We start from the raw sequence: 21,984 nt of genomic DNA, 5'->3' as shown, positions 1-21,984 counted from the left end.
GATTTTTAACAGGATCTGCACTTTTGAAAAAGGGGAAAGAGGAGAAAACTGCAGATAAACAAGTAATACCTATGTAGGAGGATTTGTTTAATCTCTGTGTATTATTGAGGCTGTTCACTTCACTGAGTATATGTAAGGGTTTGCAACCACTTTAACTAAGAAAAATCCCTGATTTTAAAGTGGTTGTAAACCTCAGACAGGAAATCTGAACAAAGCATATCCCTCTATAGCATGTGCTTGTCTCAATCCAGAGCACTAAGTGTCATATTTGTCCACTGCCTTGTTCCTCTGCTGTTAGCATGAGTCACTTCTAACAAGTTTTCCTGACACCAAGAGAAAAATGGTGACAGGGGAGCGACCTCCAGTTAATTGAAAGCCTCAGCTCTGTTCCTGTGAGCTAGGTAAAAGGGGAGTGTCCTTTCCCCCCAATCAGCTCTCAGAGCTCTCCTCATGGATGTAACTTCCGCTCTCCACCCCCGGCTTTCATAGCTGAGAGATCCTGTGTATATAATGCACTTTGAACGAATGTAGTGGAAAGATGGCTGCAGATAAACAGGTACAATGGCTGCAGATAATTAGGTACAATTGATGTAGGAGGATTTGTTTAATCTCTGTGTATCACCTGGGGCACTTCACTGGGTATATGTGAGGGTTTACAACCACTTTAATGTTGTGAACGGACAGGATTTCTGTTCTCCCAGGTTGAAGCCTCAGTGTTAAAAACTTTCTAAAGACACTCAGTGCGAGTACTGTGTACACTGATCAATGCACAAGTAGTTGTTTGACAAATGCATGCTAAAAACATGTCACAAGGTTTTTCAAGAAAGGGGGGTGAAAATGAACTGCCAGTACGTGCTGTAATTTTCGAAAGCAGACTAGTATTACTTCATTCTTTCTATCTAGAACTATATAAACAGAGCTACATAAGGATCGAACATTGCTGGTTATACCAGTCAATCTGATTCGCCAATTCATTTTCTAGGGCACATAGGTAAACAAAATGCACAAGCTGTTTGGCTACAATGGTATACTTTCAGTTGATGCCTTCTGTCTAAAGATTTAAGGAGGAATAATATAGAAGGGATTTTATTACACAATTTAGGACTAGTTGGAAAAAAAATTTCATGCTATAATTAGCAATGAACGGGCTTGGTAAAATCAGTTTGGGCATTTCAGTCAATCATACCTTTGGGAAAGACACTTGCAAGGTCTAAGAAAAGCCATTTCTTTCTCTGTGCTGAGACAGGTGCTCATGTATGCATTTGAAAAAAAAAAAAAAAAATGTGCAAATGTGTATGTGTTAGGACTTGCAGTTAGAGGTGTTCTAAGGTGCTGAAAAATCCTTAGTCATCAAATTATCTTGATCAAACAATCTTGTTTAGTGTGAACAGCATTATATGTTTTAACATTTTTCAAAAAAAAAAAAAAACAGTCGAAAATGTATGAAAAACACAATAAATGTAGCCATACACTGCAACAAAACTTTGCAGATCTCACCATACTTGCAACAACTGTTGTGTATCTGAGACTACAACAGCTATTTTATGTCACCATTGCAGTTTAACACTGTGTGGCAAAAGGTGTGGCAAAAGGTCCAATTATTAATCTATCAAAACATTTCCTGCATGCTGGACAATATACAAGGCACTCACTAGCGTCTTTTGTGCCGTAACAGACCTTGTCTACTAAGTCTTAATTACAATCCCTGATTTTTGCTGCCTATGTTCACATCAGAAAACTGCCCATTCCAGGGCCTAAATGTGCTAAAACACTCGCTCGATAGCGACAGTGATTTACGAGCAGTACTTCTAATGCTCACAGAGAGTACATCTGAAAACTGCCCGTTCCAGGGCCTAAATGTGCTGAAACACTCGCTCGATAGCGACAGTGATTTACGAGCAGAACTTCTAATGCTCACAGAGAGTACATCAGAAAACTGCCCGTTCCAGGGCCTAAATGTGCAGAAACACTCGCTCGATAGCGACAGTGATTTACGAGCAGTACTTCTAATGCTCACAGAGAGTACATCAGAAAACTGCCCGTTCCAGGGCCTAAATGTACTGAAACACTCGCTCGATAGCGACAGTGATTTACGAGCAGAACTTCTAATGCTCACAGAGAGTACATCAGAAAACTGCCCGTTCCAGGGCCTAAATGTGCAGAAACACTCGCTCGATAGCGACAGTGATTTACGAGCAGTACTTCTAATGCTCACAGAGAGTACATCAGAAAACTGCCTGTTCCAGGGCCTAAATGTACTGAAACACTCGCTCGATAGCGACAGTGATTTACGAGCAGTACTTCTAATGCTCACAGAGAGTACATCAGAAAACTGCCCGTTCCAGGGCCTAAATGTACTGAAACACTCGCTCGATAGCGACAGTGATTTACGAGCAGAACTTCTAATGCTCACAGAGATTATCCAACAGGTAGGATTATCACATCATATGACAACTAGTGCCTCCAACTTGCCTTAGACACTTGTTATCACTACAGGATTCCTTTAATATAGATATATGTACGCTGCCTTTGCTGGCCTCCTGAAAATTCTAAGCTGCTAGCTCTTTCAGAAGAAGAAGAATAAGAAGAAGAATATGATCCAGTGCAGTATATTTTAATTATTTTTAATATTTTTAATTATATTAATATTTTTAATTATATTCTATTTAATTATATTATCATTTTATTTGTTCATTTTATTATCGCTGGTGCTGTATGTTCGTAGGCAATTACGGATAGCACTCTTTAGGTAACCAGCATATTCCAAACTGGCTCAATCATTTTTCAAGTAACTTTATGTGGCCAAATCAATCATTTCATAATCATTTAATAACATACAGTATCTCTATAAGCCATGACAGTTACTGTGTTTTACACCAGGTTGTAATAAAACAGTATAATCCAAACACGAAGCAATAAGGATACTCGGGACTGAACCTGGAGCACAGGAAACTAAAATGAGAAGTAAGTAGGTGGGACAGAAGATCAAATACAATTCAGACTGTTGGTTTTTGCATTCTAAAGCTGGTTCTCTTAACATTAACAACTCAATTTACCATTACAACGTCTCAGCACGTCATACACCCTCTAAGCAAAGAACTCTACCACACTTATCAGAGTATGTGTAAATATAAAGAGGAAAAAAAGGGTTGTAACTAAGGAAGTAGCACTCACCTCTGAACGGAGGCTTGGCACTAAGGATTGTTGATCCTGACCCTTAAAATAAAATATGTCAGTGACATCGTTGTCCAGTCTGTCAATATTTGAAGTGCTTTTTAGAGTCAGCAATGCTGCTTTTCCATCAGTCGTACAGTGATTTTCCTCCTGGTGGCCGTTAATATCAGGCAGTGATTTGGCCAAGTCAGCAAGTGCATGGTCTTTGGACTCCAGGTGGTTGTCCATGCTGCATACAGCCGTAGACAGTAAGTGCTCTGCAGGAGTACTTTGTGGGAAATCTGAGGACGGCACTAGTAAATCCTCCTTCACGGCTGTATGAGCTGTCTTTGCACAGTCTGTAGTTTTCAGATCACAGGTTTTGCCTAGGGGAGTAGACTCCTTCCTGGGTGTGTCGAAGGAGGTAGTCATTGTGCTGACTGTGGTGACAGTTGGAGAGAACACATTCTCTTCCCTTGCTGCAAATGGTGATTTCAGGCCAGAGTAAAACGATTCTATACGAGATCTCTTGACTGCTACATCAGAAACATCTGCATTTTCCTTGTCACATGTTTCCTGTGGCACTGAAAGTGGTTCTTTTTGCAACCTCAGAGATTTCAAAAGCATGCTTTGTTCAGCTGATGCCCTTTTAGGCTTTAGTTTCTCTGCAGTCTCTTTGCTCTGCATTTTAAACAATGCCATAGGCGCCAACTCTCTAGGCCTATTTTTCTTTCCCAGGCCAAAGGAGAATGCGTCATTGTCCAATATCTTTTCCAAGTAATCCTCATGGATAGGGGGGAGGCCACAATACACACCTGGTGACTTAGGAGCTCTGGGCTTTTTCCTTTTCTGAGGCAAAGTGACTGGGCTGTCCAACTTTCGAATCGTTTCAGCAAAAATTTCCATGTCCGAAGAAGAATCTAGAACACTGTCCTCTCCTACTGAGGCAATAAAACTGGATTCTGGACTTTTCTGTACATCTGGGAAATTCTGCACATCTTCTGCATGCTGTGTTTTTTTGTTAGTGAGGATGGTAGTATATGAATCATCAAGGCAGCCATTTTGTAATGTACTAGCTGTATTGACTACAGAGACATGCTCATTCACACTAGCAACACCGTTATTGAATGTTGTGCTAAAGCTTCCTTCTTTTTTCTCATCAGCATTGTTTAATGTGTTCAAATGGGCACTCTCAATATTTTCTGAGTTTTCTGGTATTTGGTCCACAGCAAAATCTAGCTCACTGATGCTTGGATCTTTTATATTTGGAAGTTCTATTGTATTTTGTGAATGATCATCTTTTGGTACAAGAGCAGGTGTTGGCAATTCATGTTTATCACTAGTGTGCCAAGACTCTGCTTCCTTTGTGACATCTGAACAGGTGGCAATGCCATTAACTGCATTATCCTTCACCACAGTGATGATCTGGTCCTGTGATGCAGCACTGCAATTGTCCGGCTCCTGTGACGCAACACTGCTACTGTTCTGGTCCTGTATGGCATCACTACTATTAATCTGGTCCTGTGGTGCAACAATGCTACTCCGAATAGCTTGGTCATCTTCAATTTGGGCAGCACTGGCAGATAGGTTGTTTTCTACAAATTGGCTACTTACATCTGAAGATTTGCTGTCTTTCTGACTACTAGCAAAACTCTGTAGGTTATTTTCATCTGCTTGAAAAGGGATAGCCTCAGCTACTAAATTTACTCCCTCAAATCCATTACTGGTTTCATCTGAGCATAATATGGAATTCTGAGTTACTTCTGTTATGGATTCCTTTTGATCTTGAGCTGTAACATCTTCATCTGGGACCGTGGCACAAGCAGTTTGTAAACGTTCTTCTTCACAAACTAAAGAACTGGGTTTGCTTTCTAGATCATCTTGCACTAAAGATAGGTCATTTACAGTTTCTTCTCTAAATTGCACTTCCTCGGATTTTAATTGCTTTGTTTTTTCTTGATTGTCTTCGTTTGTGATTTCACTCTGTGGCAACTCTTCAGGTACCACAAAATTGTCATCAGATTTGCAATCATCTATATATGTTGGCAGTTGCACATCTCTATTTGGCATATCCACATTGACATTGTTATATATGATGTCTTCTGAATGAATTGTTTCCTTGCTTATTTTTGTTTCAGTTGGCTTGGTTTTATCATCTTCTAGTGTAAGCTCTTCAGGTGGTCTTTCTGTATCATTTACCTCTTTACTATGGTCGATCTGGAGCTCGTCTGTACTTGATGGTAGTGTAACAGACACAGCAGAATCAACATGGTCAGAAGGTAATGTTGTGGAAACTTTAGTAAGGTAGCTGTTGGGGTCTTCTTCTGTACCAGCATCAGTAGGCTGTTGTTTTAATGAATTTTGTTTATTTCCCATTTCTATATGCCCAGAGTCTAAGCTTGAATCGCTACTACTTTTCAGCACAGCTGTATTGCCGTCTAAACTATCATCAGAAGCTTGTGAAGAATGTAGCAATGACTCCTCTGCATTAACTGTATACTCTAAATCATTGCTGTGTTCTATACTTTGAGTTAAAGGGACAGCACTATTGGCTAACTCAGTAGGCTGGTCCTTGTGTTGTTCATTTTCTGCTGAAGGCAAAATACTTTCTTGTGGAGGGTTTATGGTTTCTGGTGACGTTTCCAGACCATTTCTACTGTCTTCCATCGGCATCGGATTTCCCTGAGCCTGAGAAATGTCTTCACTTTGTTTCCAATCCACCTTATGGTTGGCAGCCTTGTCCTTAGCATCTGCCTTTACTACACCATGGCCATTTTCAGTGTTTTTGTTACTGAAAGAATTAGGTTCACTGGCTGATTTAACAGTTGAGCTGCTGTCTTTGAAAGCATTCCCTTTGACCTGTTTTCCAAAGTTCAGTTTGGCTCTTTCCACAAACTTCTTTGGCTGAGAAATGTTCTTTGTTGCATAAAAGTCAACTTGCCTGTGGCTTGTTTTCTTGCTCTCAAATAAAGAAACCTTGCTAGCAATGTTCCCCTTGGGTATTTGCACTTCAAATGAAGGTTCATCTACAGTATCAACAGCTCTGGGCTTGATTGGCAGTTCCACATTCTTTGGTTTTGGTGGGCTAAAATGAGAAAGGAAAGTTAACACAGACTGGAAAACTGCAGAGGAATTGCACAAAAACATTACACACTACTTTTGTGTTTTACATCTAATCAGACCCCCTCCCTGAATATCACATCAGCATGCCTCTCTGTGAGATCTTGGGTAGCCCCCTCCCTACACATATCTCTAGTGTTGTGCGGGGCATACGCGAGATGAAGCACCTGACATCATGCACGTCAACCCATGCTTGTGCAGTATCCTGGACATTTTAAAAATGGCGATGAAGGAATGGGGACCCAGGCAGCATAAAACTATATAAAATAAAGAAAGTCACAGCAAATAAGTATGATACATTATTTCCCCCTTTTTCAGGTATAAAGTTTTATAGAGTAGGGATGAAAAGAGTGGTGGGGCTCCTAGATACACAAATTCCTAAAAACCTGGGCCTCATGGATACAATACGCTCACCCCTCCATTCCCCCCAAAGCTAGACACTGCTATAGGCATTGAAAGTAGTAGAACAATTCTCCTGCGCTCGAGTATAACATAGACCGGAGGGAAGAGAGATACTTCAAACTTGAGTGGACAAGCTTGTGGTCTTGCTGCCCCTTCAGGATCAAGGGTATCCGAAACCAAACTAGGAAACAACAACAAAAAAAGAGGGGAACAAAAATCCTTCTATTGTTCCCCTCTTCTTTTTTCTGTGCCCTTTCCTTTTCTTTTCTTCTCCTCTCATCCCAGTTTGCCTTGGCTACTATATTTTTTTTACTATCTTCAGTGCAGGAACGGACTTTCAAATTTAATTCAAGACTGTGCCCCGGTTTAGGCCCCTTTCACACAGGCGGACCGTTCAGATCCGCCTGTCCGTTTTTGTTGGCGGATCTGAACGGTCCCCCCATGCATTTCTATGGGGCATCGGATGGCAGCGGAGACATGCTGACATCCGACCCGATCTGATAAATCTGGACGGATGGAAACCCTTTTTTCCACCCGTCCAGCGGATCAGATCGCATGGGATCGGATGAGAACGGACCAACGGTCCGTTCCCATCCTATTTCCCCCATAGAGATGCATGGGGAACTGACAGCTGTGTCTCCGCACACAGCGCGGAGACACAGCTGTCCTCCTGCTGCTCAGCGGGGGATCGGCGGCTCGATCCCCCGCTGAGAAAAACTGAATGAATCCGTCCGACAGACGGATAGTGTTAAAGGGGCCTAACAGTTAATACACATTTGTCTTCCATCCCCTCCCACCTCCCCTTTTCTTTCTATCCTTTTGTAGTTCATGATATGTGTATCCTTGCTGCAAACCTAGCTTGTAATATGCCATTCTTACTGATCTTTATTATTATATTCTGTATTGTTTTCAATGACTTACAGACGCACTCTGAAATTTTTTCATATATTTGTTACATTTGAACATTTGTACGAGTCATACGATGTATCTTACAAAACTTCAATAAAGATTTATTGAAAGTGAAAAGGGTGGTGGCGGACAAGGTCTCCTCATTTTCAAACTCAAGAAACAAAAATGAAATATATTAAGTGCCGGTTCACATATGTGCGGCTGCGGCGATCGCATGTAATATCGGAGCGCACTGCTCCTTAATTACATGCGATCGGCTGTGCGGTGCGAGTTCAGCCATACACTTTGTATGGCTAAATTCGCACTGCACCCGCAGCCAAGACGCACAGGACCCTTTTTTGCAGCCGCATCAGGATCGGATCGCACAGTGGTTCACACTTGTGCGATCCGATCCTGTGCGAACTGTAAGATCGCATTGCGCTATGCGATCAAACTGGGGGTGTCGTTAACATTTCATTGACACCCCCAGCATATCGCGTATGGCAGTGTGAACTGCCAGGGGTGCGTTTGCGATGCGGGAACAGGCTGCCTTCCCGCATTGCATAAGTGTGTACCGGCACTTAAGCCGACGGTCCTTATGATGGACTGCTTTTTTTTTTTTTTTAGGAGTTTTTGCCTAATTTCATTTGAAGCAGATCTTGCCAGTAACACACTTTGTGCCCTAGGGTAACGTTCACTGTACTGTGTACTGTTATCTATGCGGAACCAGCTTCATCTTCCTGGAAAAGGGCTACAGTAACCTCCCCATCTCCTCTTCACCGTAACACAGAGGGGGAGAGGTTCCATAGTCCCCAGTGTAAGCTGGAAAAAAACAGTGTAACTGATAAAAGTGCTACATAGGTAGACATGTAATCAGCTGACAACATTTTTGGCAAAAATTAGAAGGTATTTTTGCTCATATTGAACAGGTATAATGATATGTTAACCAAATTAAAAGGGACCAAATAAGAAATGTTTACTGTTAGGGGTTACAAACCCTTTAAGTGCCATAGTGTTACAACCCCTTCTGAAGAGCAAACCATGATCCAAAAAAGCCACAAAATGTGATATCGAAGGCTGAGTTCACCCTGCAGCACGGAGCGGCTTATATCAGTGCTCCGGTGCATCCCTGTTCACCATTTCAGGTCCGATTTCAGTCTGAATTTTTGGTTGAATTCGGACCTGAAATGGACCAGAAGATGCACAGTGCAACTCGCAGTGGACCCGCTCCAGGGATACGTGAACCTGCTCCATGGAGAGACAGTCACAATCTCCTGACATGAGAATTGGATGCAGGGAAACCCGCATCCAATTCACAATAGTGTGATCCCAGCCTAAGGCAATCAGTCTTCATCATAAATGACGAATAAAAATTTATGTGGAATAAATGTCTTTTAGTCATACCAAATGGGTGTGGAAAGTTCTGACAATTACCTCATAAAATGTTGGCATGTCAAGCAGCACATCAATGAGAATGAATAACATAATAAATATTAAATCTCTAATGCAAAAGAAACAAAACACAATAGCTATAGCACAATAGTACTGTAGATTTAACATACTCAAAGTGTCACAAAAGACAAATATAAAAAAAAAAAAAAAAAAAAATGATTTAGCTCTTCAAACATTATTGTTGAAAGTGTCACAGGCAATGGTTATAAGATCATATAGCCCACACAAAGCCACTTTCTACACACAGCATAGTTATAGAAAATAAAAGTTTAAAGTGACTAAAATGTAAAGGTTTTTTGTTTTTTTTTTTCTTTTTTTTTAAGATATATATAAACCTTTAAACTTTTTAACCTGAACTCAGTATTTTGGAGGGGTATCCACATACTTATGGCCATAAAGCATCAGTTTGCTATGTTTTTTATGCACACCTCATAGTTTGCGACTTTCCATACATCGGTACTTCATATTTGCTCATTGCATACGCAGGCTTTGCTTCCTGTTGGTATTGCTACAAACTAAGGGTCCATGCACACTGGCTTAAAAATAATGCCAGTTCTCTTGGCAGAAGAAAAAAAAGCGTTTTTGAACTAGCGTGGGAGCGTTCAGTCAGAAAACTGCTCTCAAAAATGCAAACCAGAAGGGTTTTTTTTTTTTTTTTGCCTCTGAACGTCCTAATGTGCACGGATACATAGGAGAACATTGAGCTGCTTCTGCAGGCAAAATTCTAAACCCTTCAAGGAGTGCAGCCAGTGGCGGCCCATCCATTGGGGGCGCAGGGGCGCCGCCCCCCTATCCATGCGTCTGGCCCCCTAATCTACAGGCATGGCGCCGGACGCATGGATTCCAATGGGGTTTTTTTCTTGAAGCACGTGATTAGTGCCAGAGGCCCTAATAGGCTTCAAAAAAGGGTGGGCTCGGGGCACAGAGCACTGCGCCCTGAGCCCACGCAGCTGGGTGACAATAGCGAATGATTATTCGCTATTGTCACACGGATCCTCCTCCTGGCCAATCAGGAAGCGGGTCCTGAGACCCGTTTCCCGATTGGCCGAAAAAAGAAGCCATGCCATTGGCCAAGGAGGAGGAGGAGGGAGAAAACGCATGAGACTGAGGAGAAGCTGCCGCCGCTGCCTGCCCAACACATGTTTACGGTGAGTGAGCCAGCTACCGGGGGGTATGGTGTGCGGGCTGGTGTGGTCCGGGGGAGGGGGGGTGTGGTGTGGTCCATCTGCCGCCCTCCCCGGCACATGGAGCACCAGCCACCACTGCTAACAGCTCAGGTCGGAGCCAATGTACTAACAATCACATGTTAGTACAGCAATCTCCCCTGCTGTTCTTTTGTGTTCTGACACAGGGGGGACGGCCCCCCGCAAGAACACTCCAGTGTACACTGCAGTAACACTGCAGTACACACAGGCTGAATGTTCAGTAGAAACTGGCCTTTGCCGCCCGACATTCGGCCCGTGTGTGTACGGGGCTTAAGGTAGGCTATACACAGTTCACACCATGTATGGGCAGGCTGAATGTACCAAGTTTATCGATTAACTTGGGTACAACCAGCATGGCGGGTTTTACTTGCGATTATTGCCAACGGCTGCTATAGCCACTACTACTAATTACGGTCTTCACTCGACGTTGATGGCTTACCCCACCCTCCCCCCCCCCCCCAGGAGAAGACAATGGCCTAGCAGGAGGGATTCCCGCATCAACACTATCAGTGTTAATGGGGTAATTAAGCTAATTTCTTTCCTGTATCCTGTGGTTGCAGGAACAAAATTTGCTCTGTGTATGGCCAGCCTACACTTGTCTGATAAAACTGCCTTAAAACAATAAGTGTGTCCAAATGATCTTATCATAGCAGGAAAGACTACACTCCTACAGAGGAAACCTTTATTACAGTCTTGTTTTTTTTTAAACCTGTAAATCGGTAAAGCTACATTATAAGCTTCCGCTAGGGTATTAATGTTACAGCAATGTAAAACATGTAAAAACAAATTACTTTAAAGTGAAAAATCAATACTTAAATATACCATCGGTCTGTGAACTCGACTTTGTGAAGGAGCTTTTTTGTTTACACAAATTATCTGGAACTTGTAGTTCAGCATTCCATTGAACAGGATGACAATACACCAAGTTATCACACCCATAGACTAGAAAAGGTTGAATATGTGTAGAAATCCCTCACACTTCTGGGGTTATCTTTGCTTTCACTTGTTGGGCCAGCCACAATTTACAAGATTATTGTAGAAAATTGCTGCTACAATCCTTTAATTACATGGAGCTCTACCTGGGTCAGTAGAAAACAAGCAAATGGGGTTAGTGATGGTGCAAATGCAAAGAGAAAAAAAAAAGCAGATCGGTCACTGAAAAATTTGAGGGTTCTATTTGGGGGGGGGGCTTTTTGTCGATTTTTAACCGCTTTACCACCGCCCACAGTAATATTACTGCGGCAGAGTGGCTCGTTATCGTCTGACGACGTAGTACTACGTCGTCAGACACTCCCCCTTCTGGGCGGCGCTTGCGCGCCGCCGGAGGCTCGCTCCCGCTGTTTTCATTCACAGCGGGAGTCGGGCCAGGGGAGGAGCAGCGGCGATCGCCGCTGCTCTGCCCCGATCGCCGGGGATCTAGTGTGGAGATCCGCCCGCCTGTGTAAACACAAGCGGGCGGATCTCCATAGTGACAGGGAGTGACAGATCGGAGTGTTCAGCATAGCTGGACATCCGATCTGTCCATGACTCACTCAGTCACCTCCCCCCCTACACGTCAGTAAGCACCAGGCATACATTAACCCCTCCCTCTCCAATAAAATTAACCCCTTCCCTGCCAGTGTCATTTTTACAGTAACAGTGCATATATATAGCACTGATTACTGCAGTAATGTCACTGGTACCCCCAAAAGTGTCAAAAATGTCAGTCCTGGGTCCGATCTGTCCGCCGCAATGTCGCAGTCCCGCAAAAAAAAAAAAATCGCAGATCGCCGCCATTACGCGTTAAAAAAAAAAACACCAAAAATGACAGAAATCTTTCCCTTTGTTAGTAAACGCAATAACTTTTGCGCAAACCAATCAAAATACGCTTATTGCGATTTTTTTTACCAAACATAGGTAGCAGAAAACAAATTGGCCAAAAATTTTTAAAAAAATTGGTTTTTACATCTTTTTGGGGGGGAATTTCATATAAAAAAATGTTAAAAATATTGTTATTTTTTCAAAATAAACGCTCCTTTTTTGTTTATAACGCAAAAAGTAAAAATCGCACAGGTGATCAAATACCACTAAAAGAAAGCTCTGTTTGTGGGAAAAAAAGGATGTAAATTTCGTTTGGGTACGGCGTCGCACGACCGCGCAATTGTCAGTTGAAGTCGCACAGCACCGAATCGCAAAAAGTGGCCTGGACGGAAGACAGCAAAATCCTCCGGTGGTAAAGTGGTTAAATAACTCGTACACTAAATCTGATAATTTTTGAAGGACTTTCTTTTACATGTTGTTGAACCAAACCTCTTCTGACTATGATATGTAGCTCTAGCACTGCACAAAATATAGCAAACAAATCATGAAAAAAATGACCACTATTTCCAAAGTGGCTTGTTTACAACTTCTGTATTTGCCACAGCCTGGCACAGAACCTGTGGGCAGAAAGAATGTATAGCAGGATCTGATCTGTCAGCACAGAGCACTTACCTATTTTTCCCTCCAGCGTAAACTTGGAATTCACTTATTTAGTAAAAGGTTTGAGGCTGAAAAAATTTTGTCATTTTTCACATATACATTACAGCCATGAAAGTTAGTAAAAGACCTCAAAAATGTATATACAGTATTTCCTGAAAGAGCAGAATCTACAGAAGTAAAAGATGATTTTGTGCTTCCCGTGGTAAATGCACAAATAGTTATCAAAACAATATTCTAGATAAAAAAAAAAAACACTGAAATCCTCACTGGCATGCAATATTAGTTTCTTTAGGCCTCCTTTACACTTTCAGTGCTCTCTGAAAAGCAACCCATGGTGGATTGCCTTTTAGGCCTCATGCACACTGGACGTTTTTACAACTGCTGTTCCTGGGGTCAGATGTTTTTTCTACAGCTAATAAACTCCTCAGCATGTTATCCTATGTCTCCATGCAAACATAGCCTGTTTTTGGCAGGGGCGTTTTCTGGCTGGACAAAAAAACCCAGAACTAGTGGGGTTTGAGAAGAGTTTTACAGCTGTAAAAACGCTCTGACTCTGAAAAAAGCCCAAAAAACACTTATATAGCCTATTTTTAGACATCGCATGTGATTCGCACCGCACCGCTGTGCGAATCACATGTAATGTTTGTGCGATGTGAATATAGCGTTCGCACCAAAATGCTGCAGGACCCTTTTTTTGGTCCACACTGGAATCGGATCAGATGGGTGTTCACACACCCATGAGATCCGATACCTGAACCATTTGGCAGTTCACACTGCGATCTGCAAACTGATCTGGGGTGTCACTAACTTTATATTGACATCCACAGCCGTTCGCATAGGGCAGTGTGAACTGCCTGCGGGAGACATTCAATGTGGGAACACGCACTGGAATTGCACTGGTTCCCACATCGCAATAGTGTGAACCCAGCCTAAAAAAGGGGAATAATCGTGACATATCTTATACATCCTGGGTAGTCAGAGGTTAACAGTTCCAGTGACCGCTAATTTTTTCTATTTACCCTTTACCTTCCTAATTGAGGGGAAATTTCTCTAATTTGACACACACACACACACTATAAGGGGTATTTACTAAAACTGGTGCACACAGAATCTGGTACAGGTGTGCATTGTAACCAATCAGCTTTCAGGTTTTAGCCCTCATTCATACTGAGCACAGCTTTGAAATCGTGCGAGTTCAGACTTCAAAGCCACATTTCAGTCCGACTTTGGGGGCCACTTGAAAGACATCTGTGTGGGTTCATTCACAGATGTCTATTGAAATCGCCCCCAGAAGTCACGAAAAGTAGTGCAGAAACTACTTTTGGTAATTGGTGCGATGCCGAAAACTCAGCGTCGAACTGATTGAGATGCTCCTATTGCCAGCAATAGGCTTAGATTGACATGCAATTTGACTTGTCAAACTGCGCCAATGTAAACGGGGGATTATTGTCAAAGTTGTAATTAAAGTATTGTAGCAGCAATTTTCTACAAGCTGATGTTACCGATTGGTTACTATTAGGGATCAAGAGGTTATCGGTGGGGCCAATTATTGGGGGCCGATATTCTTTTTTTTTTTTTAAGTATCGGCCACAAACTTGCCGATATGACCGATGTTGCTTCAAGTGGTTGTACAGGAGTGATGCCTGCAGCTACAGACATCACCCCGGGAACCGTTTTTTAGAGCTGACGGTCACTTTTCTTGTGATGACAACCGATGCGGCTTCCCCCCTAAATGTTTTTAAGTGCAGAGGAGGGCTTTGGGGTCTTTTAGACCCCAGGCCCTTCCCTAAAGAGTACCAGTCACTGTCTATTACTGTCACAAGGGATGTTTACATTCCTTGTAACAGCAATAAGGCGCTGCTCACACCTGAGCGTTTTTCAGCTCGTAAAATGCTCATCTCTAAAGTCTCAAAACGCTCAACAAGCAAGATCCTATTCATGTCAATGGCCCCCTGTTCACATATGAGCGTTTTGTCACCTGAAGCAAAACGCCTGAAGCTCCAAAAAGTACATGAGCTTCTTTTTTGGCAGATTACAAGCGTTTTTGTTAGATATCAATGCCTGCCTCAAAACACCTGCATAAATCGCCTGAAAAAAAGCAAAAAGCCCCCCAAAAAACGCCTAAAAACAATATGCTCATGTGTAAATGGAGCCTAAAAGTGATAAAAAAAAAAAGTTTTAAAAAAGGACAGTATAAAAATAAAAACTTTAAATGTGCAGAATATCGGCACCTAATATTGGCTAACGGCCTGAAGGGTGGCCGGAAAATCAGTATCGACCCTGAAAAAAACAACATCAGTCGCTAGTTACTATGCACAGCTGCATCAGATTCAATCTATATAATATAGTATATTCTTATATCAAAGCAAAAAGGATGCAGTGAATGTATAGTTTAGCTCATTCACTACTACGGCTGTGCTTTTTTCCTGCACAGCCAATAAACTGTGTGAGATATTTCTGTAGTAGTAAAACCATGCACAAAGCAGCCATCTTTACCATTACTTATGCTGCACGCTCAGTCTCACAGACTTAGCATAAAAACTTTTGTTGATGGTGTTAAGTATTGTTGTCATTAACTACATAGACATCAGCATGACTGTTTGGGATCAATTTCTAGTTCAGGTTACCATTTACTGTGTCCCAGTTGTTATGTGGTTTCAATTATTGATTTGCTCTACATCAGCTGAACAATTATTAAGCACAGAAGGAGTCAGCCAGTTGAGTCAACACGTGGGTTATAATTAGCATAGTCAATGCTGCATTATTAGCCAAAGAATCCACCCATTACAAAGGGTGCCAGAATTTGCATGGAACTTAAGCTGGCTGTACATGACCCAGTTAACTCCAGCGACAAGAGAGATACCAGCATTGCGAGTAGTGAAGGTTATTAAAACCACATATCTTTCACAAGAAATAAAAGAACGTAATGTTAGTTTATGTGAGCTTATGGCATACTGGAAAATATCAGGGTCTGAATGTTGCTTTTGTTAATTTTTCACCAAAGAAAACAAAAATGTATACTTTATCCAAAGCCAAAATGTCCTTGGATCGATTAGGGAATGGCTAACACCACTGTCAGGTTTTTTTCACCTGTTTCCTATTAGGAAGAATTACCTTCACTTAATGTCACATAGATATAACAGGAGGTTGAAGGGAAATCTCTGCAAAATAAAGGAAATACCCCATTGGACCGCTGTCACCGAAATAAGTTTTCCTGTTGGTAGATTTCCAGGAAAAAGTCAAACTGGATTTCCCAACACATTTCCAATCCTGCTGTCAAAGGCTACCAGGACCTATAGTGAAGATGAATCTTGTCTGTTGGGACATACCATCAAAAAGCTAGCAAAGCATCTAATCATTCCCTACTCTATCCATAATCTCGAATTACTCCCTACTCTATTCAAAAAGTCTAATCTTTCCCTACTCAATCCAAAATCTCTAATCATTCCTTACTCTATTCAACAAGTCAAATCATTCTTTACCCTATCCAAAACTCTAATCATGTCCTACTCAATCCAAAATCTCTTATCATTCCTTACTCTATCCAAAATCTCTAATCATTCCCTACTCTATCCAAAATCTCTAATCATTCCCTACTCTATCCAAAATCTCTAATCATTCCCTACTCTATCCATAATCTTGAATTACTCCCTACTCTATTCAAAAAGTCTAATCGTTCCCTACTCTATCCAAAACTCTAATCATTCCTTACTCTATCCAACAAGTCTAATCATTCCTTACTCTATCCAACAAGTCTAATCATTCCTTACTCTATCGAAAACTCTAATCATGTCCTACTCAATCCAAAATCTCTAATCATTCCCTACTCTATCCAAAATCTCTAATCATTCCCTACTCTATCCAAAATCTCTGATCATTCCCTACTCTATCCAACAAGTCGAATCATTCCTTACTCTATCCAAAACTCTAATCATGTCCTACTCAATCCAAAATCTCTAATCATGTCCTACTCCAATGTTTCTCAACGCTGATCCTCAGGGCATACTAACAGGTCAGATTTTAAGTATTACCTTGGGGAGATGCAGACTAGAATACTGCAATCACTGAGCAGCAAATTATATCACCTGGGATGTATTTTAGTTTTCTTGCAAACCTGGCCTGTTAGTGTGCCCTGAGAATGGGAGATGAGAAACACTGTCCTACTCAATCCAAAATCTCTAATCATTCCCTACTATATCCAAAAACTTTATTCATTGCCTACTCTGTCTAAAAATTTGAATCATTCCCAACTCTATCCAAAATCTCTAATCATTTCCCACTCTATCCAAAATCTCTAATCATTTCCCACTCTATCCAAAATCTCTAATCATTTCCCACTCTATCCAAAATCTCTAATCATTTCCCACTCTATCCAAAATCTCTAATCATTTCCCACTCTATCCAAAATCTCTAATCATTTCCCACTCTATCCAAAATCTCTAATCATTTCCCACTCTATCCAAAATCTCTAATCATTTCCCACTCTATCCAAAATCTCTAATCATTTCCCACTCTATCCAAAATCTCTAATCATTTCCCACTCTATCCAAAATCTCTAATCATTTCCCACTCTATCCAAAATCTCTAATCATTTCCCATGGGATGGCAGACAGGACTTGTTATTAGCTTAACTTAATACTAATTAAATAATGAGACCTTACACAGCTCTGGAATTTAAAGGCCGCGGCCGTTTAATGCTTGTTAAAATTATCATTAACAAATTCATAAATCAGAATTGACCTGATTACCAAAATCCGGGTCAAACAAATCCAACTTAACTTTTTAGAAATTATCCGCATCAAAATTTCAATATTAAAACATACACAAGCATCGTCCACCTTTGCATTACACACAGGTGACCAAAACAGGCATAAACTGACCGCGACAAAAGGAAGAAAAGGGGTGGGGGGGAGGAAGACAAAACTTGAACTTGACACGGCGATCTCTTCTGAGGTGATTGAAGACTTGTGTGAATGAGCCCCCTTTTATAACCATAGGCAGGCTCTATAGGCGGGATAAAAACAGGTTAAAACCAGAATTAAACCTAAACTCCCTAGCTACACATATCTCTTAATATGATTGGGGGTTATCTGACCAAACAAACACCTGAATTCTTAATCTGACCTAGCAACAGTTTAAAACTATAGACTGTCCTCTAACTGCCTTGTTAAAACTTAAACTGGCCTGTCACCATCCCATCTGTAAAAAGGGGCTTATTCAAACCCCTTTTTCCTTACATTCTATCCAAAATCTCTAATCATTTCCCACTCTATCCAAAATCTCTAATCATTCCCTACTCTATCCAAAAACTTTATTCATTCCCTCCTCTATCAAAACTCAACATAAGTTTTTGGTTTTCGATTCATATTCATTTCACTGCACAAATGTTGAGACAATGTAATGTGTTCCTGGGAAATGTCAGAGCAGCTTTTAACATTCAAGGGGTGTGAAACTGGGCAGAGGCAGCAAGATCTGCAGTGTTACAAGTATACCTCAGCTCCTTTTCTGTGAGACACTCTGAAATATTTATATAAAAAAAAAAAAAAGAAGGGGAGAGAGAGGCGCCAAGCTTCCACTGGTGCAGTAGAATTTTATAAAATATATAATGTTAAAAACAAATTGTTATGCACTCACAAGCATCTCAGAGTGGTAGGCATTGAAACATCGGAGTCTGAAGCCGATAGGGGAAAGTCCAGTCCTGGCAGGAACCGCTATGATCGCAGAAGCGAGAGAGGAGCCAATACAGGAATCCAGAAAGCCACAGGAGACTCAAAGAGGGGGACTTTCCCCTGACTAAGCTGTTTCAATGCCTACCACTCTGAGATGCTTGTGAGTGCATAACAATTTTTTTAAAAATACTTTATTTCAAAAGCACCATGCGGTAAGTACAGAAACCACATGGAGCAATTACACAGAAAACAACAATTTGTTTTTATCATTATATATTTAATAAAATTCTACTGCACCAGTGGCGGCTTGGCGCCTCTCTCTCTTTCTCTTTTGCAGCGCCCGGGTTCCCAGCCTGTTCAAGCAGGTAGTCTTGCTTTTAGCCAGCTGTGTTGGCAGTAGATTAATTAGTATCAGCCCATACCTCCAGGATTGTTGCTTTTGTGGCTTCTATTGTATTGTTTTACTACTTCGAGGGGTTTCCATACATGTGTACACTTTGGCAGCTTATCGTTTAGCAGGCATAAGCAGCGACCTCTGCCGTTATGCAAGGTTAGTACACAGCCCCCCACATATTTCTTTTACCCCAGCTCCTTTCTACTTCTTCTAAAGCTTTGTTACATTTCTGTCACAGTCCTACCATAACCACCAACTTTAAGAACAGGTGGTACCTCACATAATTTCCCCCCACTACTTTAACCCTCCTCTGGGTCACCACAATACAATAATGGCAGCATATTGGGAGGAAGAAGTGTCTCCTCCTGCTGTACTCATGCCACACCGTATGGTGGTCACCACCAATCACCAAGGAGTGCTGGGTGACAACCATGCATTCAAAAGCTTAACTACTAGCACAAGCAATAATCTACTGTAAACGAAACCTTATTGATGCAGGAAGAAACATATAAAGGAGACCTTTGCAAGTGCAGACAGCAGTCTATGCCTTTTCTGTTACTGGGAGGTCCTTGCCACCCCTAGTGCCACATTCCCTGAAAAGAAAATGATCTTAAGCAACGTCATGAAAACTTTATACTTTAAGTAGAATGTAAGGCAATTTTTTTTTTTAATACAGATAAAGTAGTAGTGTTATAGTGCCTTGCAGGTTGCCATCTGTGTCCCATTGGGGAGATTCCCCTTCATATTCTGCCACATAGACGAAACAGGAAGTGACCCTTCAAAGTGAAGAGATCTTTGATTGTCCCCAGAACTAGTGTTCCCATTGGAAAATGTCTCTATTTCTTTTTTGTTTTATTCTTGGTGATAACAGTAAACAGAACAAAAAAAACAAAAAAAGGATGGATCTCCACGACGGGGACGCAGACCGTGACAAATATTTCATAGGTGTTCTGTGTCCCTCTCCACTCTATCCAAATCTAAAAAAGGCACAAGCCACTTTTGCACGTTGCACGGGCACTCGTTTTGATCAGCAGAAAATCTGTTTAAGAGCAGAGGGGGTGAATGACAGGTCCATGTCTGCTCAGTTTCTGCAGAGTGGACACGGACAGAACCAACTCTGCTTGATGGACAGCTGGGAGTGAGCGCTTATTCACATTGGAGGCGGGTTTGAAATCGTGCAAGTTCAGCTGAACTCGCGCAATTTCAAACCTGCCTCCAATGTGAACGTGCATTATTTCAAACCTGCATTTCATAACGAGTTCAGGGGCGATTTGAAAGACATCTGTGCGGTTTCAACCTGCACAGATGTCTAATAAAATTGCCCCTGAAGTCGCCAAAAGTAGTGCAGGAACTACTTTTGGAAATCGCTGCAGCGCCGCAGCGATTTGGACGGTGCTGTTGCTGGCAATAGGCTGTGACATGTCAGATCGCCTCCATGTGAACAGGGGCTAAAGGGACTCCGCTGTCCTGAATTAAGCAGCTGAAATCATGCATACATTTATATAACAATGAGTTCATTTTGTGATAATCAGTCCTAGTATATTGCAAGTCATCATTGCATCATAAACTATTCCCTATTTGTGTTGCCTGTAGGATTTGCATAAGGCTCTACCCAGGTTTTAAAGTTCATTTATCATAGGTATTTATATAGCGCTAACAATTTACACACATACAGCATTTTACATACTGTATATGCCCATCAGTTTTTCCTCTCAAGGATCTTAGAAACTATGTATGAATGCATACAAGCACAGAAAAGTAAAGACAATTTGGACAGGAGACAATGAGCCTACCAGCATGTCTTTGGACTGTAAGAGAAAGGTGGAGGGAACTCACACTAGCAAAGGGAGAACATGGCAGCTGCAGGCAGAAAGTCTACTTGCTGGGTTTCAAATCAAAGAGCCCAGTGCTGGGAGGTAGAGGTACTAACCATTAAGTCACTGGGTTTCCAAACTTACACAGGGAGTAACCAGAGTTGTTTAATCCCTTTCTCCCAGCCCTTTAAGTGGATCAAAATGCCAAAAGTCGGAGGCGGGCATCCTGATCATGTGACTGCTGTGATTGGCTGTCACATTATCACAAGTATGTATCAGGAGCTTTCTGTGACACTTCAGTAAAGGCCGATACACACGATAAGAAAATCCGAAGTAAAATTCAGTCCGCTCTGCCAATTTTCTGATCATTAGTAGGGTGCTTTCGACAGCGAATTCTGAATTTTCGGATGACAAAAACTGAATGTGCAGGCTATGAAATTTTTATCGTATGTGACCACAACGTCCGGTTTTCATTTAACCACTTCTGGACCGGAAGGATTTTCCCCCTAATGACCAGGCCATTTTTTGTGATTCGGCACTGCGTTACTTTAACAGACAATTGCGTCATTGTGCGACGCTGTACCCTAATAAAACTAATGTCCTTTTTTTCCCACAAATAGAGCTTTCTTTTGGTGGTATTTTATCACCTGTGCGATTTTATATTTTTTTTTTTGCACAATAAACAAAACAAATACAATTCTGAAAAATATAAACAATATTTTTCACTTTCTGCTATAAAACATTCCCAAGAAAAAAAAAAAATAAAAATCAATTTTTTCATCCTTTTAGGCCAATTTGTATTACACATTTTTGGTAAAAAAAATTCCCAATATGTGTATATTGATTTCCTACAAACTAGGGGAAAGCTTTGTGTAATTTTTTTTTTTTCACTAGTAATGGCGGCGATCTGCAATTTTTAGCGGGACTGCGACATTGTGGTGGGCAGATCGTACCCCTAACTGACATTTTTGACACCTTTGGGGGGACCAGTGACATTACTACAGTAATCAGTGCTAAATAATATCCACTATTTCTGTAATAATGACACTGGCAGGGAAGGGGTTAACCCAGGGTTGATCAAAGGGTAAAGTGTGAGCCTAGGGTTTTTTCTAACTGTATGGGGGAGGGACTTGTGAAATGAACACAGAGACCTGTGATCCTAAATAGGAGGATCACAGGCGCTCTGTGAAAATTTCAGAGAGAACAATGGTCTGCTGTGTTTACAACAGCTGACCATCATTCTCTCTTAGCAGGGAGCGTTCGCGGGCACCTGGCGGCAATCGCGGCCGCCGGACCTGTGGATCGGCATCCCCGCTGCCTAGTGGGGGCGGTGAGGCTCGCCCCCAGGAGCGCTACATGTGGTTTGCGCAGCCAAGCTAACCTGCCACAGTATATCAGTCGGCAAGTGGTTAATTAGTACAGTTTTC

At 41.6% G+C, this 21,984-nt stretch overlaps 1 protein-coding gene across 3 annotated transcripts in view; it reads right to left on the bottom strand.

The window, feature by feature from the left end:
* The window catches only part of CRYBG1 (crystallin beta-gamma domain containing 1), a 399,356-nt gene that overhangs the window by 70,119 nt on the left and 307,253 nt on the right, over nucleotides 1-21,984 (bottom strand). For all 3 annotated transcript variants that reach the window (XM_082249793.1, XM_082249795.1, XM_082249794.1), the window contains one exon: nucleotides 3,175-6,238. In XM_082249793.1, the coding sequence (XP_082105919.1) occupies nucleotides 3,175-6,238 (3,064 nt within the window). The remainder of the gene's footprint in view (nucleotides 1-3,174; nucleotides 6,239-21,984) is intronic.

The sequence above is a fragment of the Pelophylax lessonae genome, assembly GCF_965119305.1.
Source record: "Pelophylax lessonae genome assembly, chromosome: 3".
In the NCBI taxonomy this organism is placed as follows: Eukaryota; Metazoa; Chordata; class Amphibia; order Anura; family Ranidae; genus Pelophylax; species Pelophylax lessonae.
Note: the sequence above shows the minus strand (reverse complement) of the source record. Positions and strands in the feature narration are given on the sequence as shown.